The sequence below is a fragment of the Urocitellus parryii genome, chromosome 8 (assembly GCF_045843805.1).
Source record: "Urocitellus parryii isolate mUroPar1 chromosome 8, mUroPar1.hap1, whole genome shotgun sequence".
NCBI lineage: Eukaryota > Metazoa > Chordata > Mammalia > Rodentia > Sciuridae > Urocitellus > Urocitellus parryii.
Genome location: NC_135538.1, coordinates 23,313,171 through 23,323,521, shown reverse-complemented (window position 1 = coordinate 23,323,521; position 10,351 = coordinate 23,313,171). Strand labels below are relative to the sequence as shown.

At 34.0% G+C, this 10,351-nt stretch overlaps 1 protein-coding gene across 1 annotated transcript in view; it reads left to right on the top strand.

The window, feature by feature from the left end:
* The first annotated feature begins 8,101 nt into the window (after nt 1-8,101).
* Vta1 (vesicle trafficking 1) overlaps nt 8,102-10,351 on the top strand; it is an 80,311-nt gene continuing 78,061 nt past the window's right edge. Inside the window, exon 1 of the mRNA XM_026397632.2 lies at nt 8,102-8,257. Within this exon, the coding sequence (XP_026253417.1) occupies nt 8,146-8,257 (112 nt within the window). The 5' untranslated portion in view covers nt 8,102-8,145. The remainder of the gene's footprint in view (nt 8,258-10,351) is intronic.

Sequence of the window (10,351 nt, the reverse complement as noted above, 5' to 3'; positions counted from 1 at the left end):
ATCTATATGAGAACACATTCTAATGAGCAGTCTAGTACCAAGCCAAGATAGTGAGGACTGGAATAATAACTTACCCTAAAGAAAAATAATATTTATTTATTGTCTTTGTTTAAGATATCTGATCTTTGGTATCAATAAACCAAAATATTAAATTATTATTATTATTATTATATTTAAATTATCTAAGATAACATACCCCTTTATTGCTTATATCCAAATTGAACTGTTCCCACCAATCTGCCCACAAAGATACACATATTATTATGAGTCATATTTTCTTTCCCACAACTTGGCAAGGCTGCTAATCATCAATTGGATGTCAGTCATAGTGTCTTCTACCTTGTTGGATGCTAAATAGTTTTCTATTGAGAGATATTCCTAATGTTTCTTCTGGAACATAGTTACGTTACTTGAAAATGGTAGTTGCCTCTGCTTCCTTTTAAATTTTGTTAGATGGGACCAGTATAGTCCTTATTTTGCCCAGTGACAAAGGCAAAAACCTTTCTGAGTGCCCTATGAGGTGTCCTTTTAATGGTTAGGAAATGTTTTCCTTCCACTACTTAAAATCCTAAGTAGCATCCTCACACTGGTTGACCCATGGCTGCCGAATAAACTGTTGCATTTGCAGGGACAGGTCCTCATTGTGCCCAAGGAAAAGAATGAATGCACAACGGGGAAAAGGACTTATTCCTGGTTTGCCTCTCATTATTATCCTTTGGGAAGATCATGTTTTCAAAAAAAAAAAAAAGGGCACAGCTGATTTTCTCTTAATGTATGCCCATTCATACACAAATATTTTGATTTATTTTTTTTATTTAATTCATCCTTTAAAGTTGGGCATTGTCAAAGTTGCCCCTTCAATAAGAGATTTTTCCACTCTCACTGTTGGGAACAGCAACGATTTTCAGTCCTGTGTACATCTCAGGTATTGTTCCTTTGAATCCTTTTAAGCAGTGCTTGCCAGAAAAATATGTTTGAAGATGTTACTCTACCCAAAACTCAGCTGAAGACCTTTGCAGATCTCAGGTGTCTTGCTTTGTGGCTTCACCTCTAACTACAACAGTGTGGCCTTTGAATTCCATCCTCTGTGGCCTTCTTGGACTGTTTCTCCTCTACTGACAATGTAGACAGATGGATTTATGAGCCCCCAAAGGAACCCTGCTTATCTCTACGTCTTTTAAGAAAACAGCACTGCAAAAGTTGGAACATGTCTCCAAAAGTTCATGTGGTAGATACTTATTCTTTAATACAACAGTATTGAAAAGAGAGATCTTTATTAGGTCATGAGGGCCTGGCTCACATGAATGGATCCATGTTGTTATCAGGGAGAGGGCTTGTTATCAGAAGAGTGAACTTGTTATTTAAGCAAGTTAGGTCTTTTGCTCTCTCACCATGTGATTGACTCCTTTTCCCATAAAGGTCATCTCCTGATGCCAGATCTCTGTTCTTGGAATTCTCAACCTGCAGAATTCCAAGAAATAAATTTCTTTTCTTTATGAATTACCCAGTCTGTGATATTTTATTATAGCAAGAAAAAAAATGAAACAAGACAAATATAAATTGTCATGTTTAAAGATAGAGATAAGGTGAGAATTTGGACAATCTTTTTAATTTCTTACTGAACCACTGTTCTATTATTTCATTTTGTAGTACCTACATCAGGATTGTTAGCAAACAGTATATTGTCCTGGATAATAAATGTTATATGTAAAAAAATTGAGATTTAAATATAAAAATTCATTTTCTGACCAAAATGAAAATATAGTAAACCTAAAAAGAACAGTTTCACTAAAACGAAACAAATTGGCTGGTGTGGTGGCTCATGCCTATAATCCAAGTTGCTAGGGAAGCTGAGACAGGAGGATAGTGAGTTCAAAGCCAGACTCAGCAAAGGCGAAGCACTAAGCAACTCAGTGAGAACCTATCTCTAAATAAAATACAAAACAGGGCTGGTAATGTGGCTCAACCTGAGTTCAAATTCCAGTACAAAAAAAAAAAAAAACTAAGCTAAACAAATTATATCTATTCGAAAAGATATTTTAAACTATTTATATAAAAAGCTCTTGAACCAAATAAATAATTTAAACTAAAGTTTTTCAGACTATTTATATATGAACAATAGGCAGAATATTACATATAAAAATGCATGAGCTATAACTAAATTTGTAGTGCTTAGAAAATGGACAGCAGAAAATAAGTCAATAATGAACACAGAAACAATAAAGGTAATTCAAAAACAAACTTAAGATCTTCCAAATAAAAATAAGAACAAAGATAGTTTTTAAATGATGTAGGCAGATAGTCATAAATTATAAAACAAATGATATAGAATAAATAAATCCAAAATGGCTGTGGAAAATAACAATAAAATAGATAAGACTTTGACAAATCAATTTAAGTATAGAAGTATACTACTATAATATTCATAAATATATATGTAAGTTATATATTGTCATTGGCAGATATTGTGATGATTTTAAAGATATATTATATATGATATAAAATATAATACAACCAACAAATCAAATCAACAAAATTTTGGTTAAGAAGCCAACAAAGAAAATTAAATAGAAATTAAGTAGAATCATAAAACATTAATCATAAAACACTCACTTAATATCACTTAATATCAAAGTGAATTCCCACAATTTTGTTTGTATTATCATTTCATTTTCACTTGCAAAAAAAGAAAAAAATAAGACAAATAGAAAACAACAAGAAGTTAGTAGACTTAAACCCAAACACATCAACAGCTACAATAAATATAAAAGATTTTGAAATTCTATATAAAAACAGAGATTATCTATCTTAATGTATTTTTTAAATTGAGACAAAATTATTAACAGGAACCCCATTTTAAACATTTTAAAATATTTAATATTCAAAACATTTAAATATAGATGGTTAAAAAAAATGTTATATCATGAAACACTAAACATCAGAGAGCTCAATTGGCTATATTAATAAGAAAAAACCCAAGCAAATTTCAGGGCAAGAAATAATAACAGGAATTTAAAAAACATTTCATATATATATATATATATATATATATATATATATTACTAATAACCAACTTGAACCTATTGATTCTTATACACAACTCCTTACAATGCCAGAAGAATATATATTCTCTTCAAGTGTTATGCAAAACATTCACAGAGAGATCATTGCTTGGCCATAAGATGTCATAAGGTTGGAAATCATACAGAATACGTTTATTGATAACAATGGAATTAAACTAGAAATCAACAAAAATAACAAGAATATGCCCAAATGTTTGAAAAAGTAATGATGCACTTTTATTAATCCATGGATCAAAGAATAAATTACAATGGAAATTAAAAACAAAATGATAATACAAACACAATTTATTAAAAGAAAAATTGTAGGAAGCATTAAAACAGTGTTTAGCAGAATACTGAAAGTTTGTTCTAAATATTACATTTGAAAAAAAATTATAAAATAGTTTAAGCATCTCATATTATGAAATTAGAAATATGATAATTTAAATATAAATTAAATAGAAGAATGGGGGAAAAAGCATATAAAACATAGAGATAGAAACTGAAAGATAATAAAGAAAATTCATTAAACAAAAAGCTGGTTCATTGAAATCTTCATAAAACTAATAGATTTTAAAGTAGACCATTATAGATAATACAGGATATATAAAAAATTATCCATACAATGAAGGTAAAAAAGGGATTTCATGATAGGACATTAAAATGATTATAAGGACTCTTGAATAATGTATAACAATAAGTTTTGTACTTGGATAAGATGGAAAAATTCCTTGAAACACATTTTCCTAAAAGCTGATTCAACAGAAAACAATTAGTATAAATAGAAGAAACATCCCTGAATCTATTAAAGAAATCAATTTTAAATCCAAACCCTTTTCAAGAAGAAAACTGCGGGTTCACATGAACTTGCTTGTAATTCTATCAAATGTTTAGAAAGAAATCATACTCCAAGATCTCTTTTGGAAATGAAGAGGGAATATTTCCCATTTCATTTAATGAAACCAGCATATCTTTGATTTTAAAAAATCTTAGCAAAAGTGTATTAACAAATGTAATCCCTCTATGTATGTGCAGATAATACATTATGTTCAAGTGCAGTTTAATGCCAGGAATGAGAGTTTAACACTGTAAATCAATTAATGTAATTGAACTGTATTAAATGAATGAAGAAGTCCACAGATATCTTAATAGATACATATAAAGGCATTCGATTAAATTTAACACCCACTTATGAGGAAACAAATGATTCAAGCTTTTCATTCTAAAAAAGAATTACCTAAACTTAATAAAAGCATCTTAGGAAATCTTCAGTAAACATCTCATTTAATATGAACAGAATGAATAATTTTTTCCTATAATCTGTAAAAAGGCAAGGATATCCACTTTTATCACTTCTATTTCATGTTGAACTAGAATTCAATGAAAGAAATCAAAAAAAGCAAAATATATACTTGAACATACATTTATTCAATAAATAAAGCAAACAAAGCAAAACACAAATTGGAAAAAAGAAAATTATCTTTACTCATAATAAAGCACATAAAAAATTCTAAAGAATGTACAAAACCCTACTTGAATAATGAAATTTATCAAAGTTAACATTTCTGCAGAATATTTCAAACAAAAAAATTTAATGTTGAAAATCTTAATCATTTTTAACTTCAATCACTTCAAATTGATCTATAAATTCACTATAATTCCAGTCAAAATCCAGCAAATTTTTGTAGAAATTGACAAATTGTTTCTAAATTTATGTGGAAATACAATAGACCTAAAATACCTCATGCAATTGTGAAAAAGTAAAATAAGAAGGGGGACTTATACCAAATATTCTCAAGTTTTCTTTAAAGCTATATTAAGCAGAATCTGAAGCTGGAAAGAGGATAAGCATCCTAAATAGGAACAACAGAGGGAGCACAAATAATTCAGCATATACACGTTAATTCTTTCTAAATGTATTCATGTAATTCAATGATGCTGTAGAACTAACTATGCATGTTGAAAATGTAAACTGTAACTTTTATGGTTTCAAAATGTCACAGCCATAGCAGAGTAAATGTGCCTATCCCAGTTTTCAGGATCTTCCCTTATTTTTCTGATAGATTTTTTTCTAACAAGAAACATCTTTATTTGGGGGGATTCCAACAAATTAGGATGTGAGTCTCATGATATTTGGATGGGGGTAACACATGCAGGATACCCAAAAGATATAGCTACAGATATAACTCTTACTACATAGATTGATTTGTCTTTTACCATCAAATTAATTCTGACCACAATGGAATAGAAACTTTTACTGTGAGGTGAACATACATACACAAGGAGTCCAGTGGGCATGCAAAACTTTTAACTTTTCCCATTGAAATATGGTTCAGTTCTAATTTCTCTCCCTTTTCTTCTTCCCCTAGTCACCCTCACCCCCATCTCACTCTGCATCTCTACCAACCCCTCACTTACCAAGGTCTTGGAAAGTAAGGGCAGATCCCTCCGAAACTGGCCAGACAGAAGGGGAATTTAGGCAAAATATCATAGTAAGTTCTTCATATAGTAAAAGAAGAACAACAAACATCACTGTTGTTAATATTTGTTTCATCTCATCGCATAATTCCAAAGTGCTGTAGTGCTAACACAGTCTGAACTTATCTTTTTTTCTTATTTATTCATTTAGTTTTCCTTTTTGTTAAAATTTGTTCTAATTAGTTATACATGGCAGCTTAAAGCATTTTGGTTCAATGTACACAAATGGAGCACAACTTTTCATTTCTTTGGTTGTACATGATGTAGAGTTGCACTATATGTGCAGTCATACATGTACCTAGAGTAATGATGTCCATCTCATTCCACCATCTTTCCTACCCCCACGCCTCTCCCTCCCCTTTGCCCAAAGTTCCTCTATTCTTTCCAGGGCACCCCATCATATCAATTATTCTCTCATGAAGGTATACAGTTAAGAAAAAAGACAGTTGTGTGTTGATACAACGGGGCAAAAGACAATTCCATCCCTTTCACATATTTGTTTACCCCTAACACCTTTCCAACCTGCCCACATAAGCAAATGAAGGACTGGAAAATTGGGGTCCCAAAGGGAGAGGTCAGGAAATAACCGGAAGGTGCAGCCTTCACAAGAAAGAGGATGATGGGATAGGATAATGGAACAGAGCAAAGATAAAATACAAGAATATATTGCTCTACCGAGACAACCCAGTCCAGTGGTAATGGTTAGGTACACAGGTTCTGAAAGCAAAACACTTAGATTTCAATGTTAAACACTCATCCTTACTGACTGTGACTTGTGCAAATTACCTAAACTCTGTGACCTATTTTCTCATCTGTAAAATAATTATGATATCTGCCTTACAGGTTATGGTGAAATTAAATAAATTAATAGAAAGACACTAGCAACATGCATGATATGTAGTAGAGGCTCAGCAAATGCTAGCTACAATTACTTTGAGTTGTGACAGAGGGAAGGTGAAAGAATTCGTATCTGTGCCCTCATAGTAGGAAGTAAATTGTTCGTCAAAGCAATTAGGGCAGAAGTCCTGACTTGAAAAAAGTAGGCAAATCTTGAAATATTATCTATGAACACTCACTAGGGCACTGGTCCTTGACTCTAGTACATGCACCATTAAAATTTCATTAGGACCTTTTAAAATACTGATATATAGGATACAACCCAGAACAATTGAATATGAATGACTAGGGGTTAGTACCTGGATACAATCCTTTTTAAAAGCTTCTAAATAGATCTTTAAGGGTAGCCACAGTTGAAAATGAAGAAGTTATAGGTAAATAATAAATGACAAGTTGTGTGGTTGGAAAGAAGACATATATAGGTTCCAGTCTGTGTTTCTTCATTGATTTCTCTACTGACCCAGAAACTTTAAGAAGTCAAGAGAGGTGAAAAGAGAAAGACAAAGAAAAAATACAATCTCAAGATGTTATTTGAGAATGTATTGCTGAGATTGGTGAAGGGTACAGAAATCTGTTCATGCTGGGTAAAAAACCAAACCCACAGTGATACCATGAATTCTGCAAACAATGAATGCAGAGTGTAATAATATAAAGATGTGGAATGAGTTATTGGTGGTAGGGAGAGGGGAGTAATTTAAAAAATTGTAGGCAAAGAGAAATTCTAGAGCTTGAGAGTGTGGTTCTTGAAAATAATAGGATTTCAATGGAAATGAGTTTTAAGAAAAATCCTCAAAACTGGGGACTGAGACAAAGCAAAGATGCAGATTGTTAAAGGAGGTAAATAAAACGTAAAGTCTTGAAGTATGATTTTATGTGATGAAAATGAAAGCAAAGAGAATTGAGATCACTGATGGTAGAAAGAAAGGCTGATGCCTGTTGCACCACGGTGTGAGACAACAGCATTGAATAAGTCCCCAACACTCTGTATAGAGAACAAGATAATGAATGTGAAAATACTTTGCAAATTGCTAATCATTCTTCAGTAATAGCAGTCTACAGAACATTCATTCACTAAAAATACTCACTAGCAAGTTCACAACAGAAGTTTGATTTTCTTTTAGCTTCATGCATTTAGTATTTATGTTGAAAAAATCTGGTTATTTTATCCAATGTATCAACACAGAATTTTCAAATTTAAAATTTAAACTCACAATTTCTCTTCTCATGCAATAATGTAAATTAAAATTCTAATCAAAAAAGGTTACTACGGACACTATTAAGATTACTTGAGGAAATAAATGAAAGGGATAAATGCTGAATGGTGCCAAAAGCAATTGGGCTTTTACTCTTTCTCCCAGTCAATAAACATTACTTTCTTGTTTTTCCCTTTGTTATCTCTCCTTTTGCCACTAGCCAAATCAACAAACGAAAAAAGCAAAACAAAACAACTCTTCTTCTTTCTACCAGCAGAGGGCGCCGGTGTCATGTACAACATCGCTGCCGAGGCGCTCAGCCCTCTTTGGGCTATAAACGCCAAGAGCCAGGCGCGCACTGCTTGTCCCTACTGAGCATCCGTAGTTGACTTGACGTCGCTGAGCAACGAAAGATAGATTGGGATGTGCCCGACGCTCCCGCGCGCGCGACCGCCCAAACGGAAGCGGAAGTGTCGGTGACGCGCGAGTAGGAAGAGGTGATTCCTGGAGTAGAGATGGCTGCTCTTGCACCCCTGCCCCCGCTCCCCCCCCAATTTAAGAGCATACAGCATCATCTGAGGACCGCTCAGGAGCATGACAAGCGGGACCCTGTGGTGGCCTATTACTGTGAGTCTTTCCGAGTCGCCGCGCCCCTCCCCTCTCAGTTACACCCGGGGCCCACAGGCCACACAGGGTTCTCGGGGCACGCCCCGCCCCCCGGCTTTCGACCTGAGCTTTGACCTCTGGGAACACCTGGGTCCCCGCCCTTCTCAGGGAGCCAGACCTTTTCACAAGCCCCAGAATGGCCCAAACTCCAAAAGCACCATAGTGTCCACCGCCTCTCCCGTTTCTTTCTGCTGCGTTCCAGAACTGACTAAAGGGGTTGATGAACTCTGGAACACACCCCCAGGTTTTCTGAGCTTCCTGCCCCCTGGAAATAGTCTGCATAGTTGAGTAACTGAGATGAGGTTAAAACAAAAAAGTGTCTCAAAGCTCGTAGTGATTTGGATAAAAAGGAAGATAGACTCTGAAAATGGGGTAAGTGCAGGTTGGTTTTGACAGCACTCAGGTCCAGTGCAGAATTCGTAAATGGTAATTAGAGAGTATATCCTACTAAACAGTTGAATTTGACAATTCCTGTTTCGCCTCCCAACTGCTCTTTCCCACCAATGGCAGTATTTACTCCTAGCTTCTTTTTCTAGTTGAAAAGTTTGTTAGCAGTATTCCCACTTTGTGTTACCTATTGTGTATCTAGAGCTTATGGGAAAACAGGTTAAGTTTGTTTAGACTTTTTCCTTTACATTAGTTAAAGAGAATAGTGTGGGTATTTTTATATAAACTTTATTATATATTTGGTACTCCAAATACAACAAGTGACCTACTAATAAATCTTCTAAAAGGTTTTTTAGAGTGGAGAAGCTCTGTATATGTCCTCTGTTGTTGACATTGTAAGGTCAGCTAAAATCTGATCATCTCTACTGTACTCCACATATACCCCATTCCCAAATGTCCCAGAATGCCCCCTTTTTTCTCTGCTTGGCAGACTCCTGATTTAAGATGCAACTCAATTTTCACCTCTTCTGTATGCAGTAAATTGATTATACTCTATGCCTGACTTCATTTTGTTAAAATGTTACAGCATTGTTTTCACTATACTTCTTTAAGCAGGAACCATTAATCATTCATTTCGCATGTATTTGTTGAGCTTTTATCTTTTACCAAGAATTACTGAAAACCTTAACTGCAGTCCAAATTCACGAACCTTACATACAATGGGAGTAAGGAAGTTAAACAATCAAATATATGTGCTATACAATATTAGAAGATAATGAATAAAAATAAGGCAGAGAAAGGAAATAGGGAGTACTAGAGTGGTGGTAGAGAGTGTGAAGGGGATTTTAGTTTCAAATTGGTCAGAGAACACACCTGAGTTGACATTTGATGAAAGGAAGGATTGGAAAGCAACTCTTCATGTACATTTGGGAAGGAGTATTCTTTATAGAGGGATTGAAGTATAAAAATCCTTAGGCAGAGGCCTGCTTGAAGGAAGAGTAAGGACACCATTGTGACTGGAGTGGATAGAGCTAGAGGAAAATGATAGGAGACAACAAAGAAGTACTCTCTCATAACAGTGAAATAGGAACCCTCGTTCTCATCTAAAATTAATCCTTATTCATGAGTTATTTTGTACCTTTGTGACCGCCCCAGACTCTTTATTTCCAATGTGATTATCCTTACCCTTTTGTTATTTCTTTCTAAGCCTGTCTGATTTTCTTTATTCAAAAAATAAAAACAACAGAAACTTTCACCAGGACTTCCCTCTGAAGCTGCAGCTCTATCTACCCAACCCCATACATAAGCTTGAATTGTCTATAGTCTGTAGTTGCCTTTATATTCTTAAAGAGCCTTTTCAGCCCATTGCAGTCTAGTTTTCATCCCCATTATTTCACTGAAATGGCTCTCCCCAGGGTGATGAACACACATTTTATTGCAAAGTCCAGTTATTAATAAAATTTTTCATATATAAGAACATGCATAATGTGCATACTGAGTTTAAGGAATAATAAAATGAACGTTAATGTACTCATCATGTTTGATGTTATTAGACTTTTTAATTCTTACAAATCTGGTGGGGGTGAGTGGTGTCTCATTGGAATTATATTTGCAATTCTCTGAGTCTTAATGGTGTTCAACATCTTTTCATATGTTAATTACCCATAT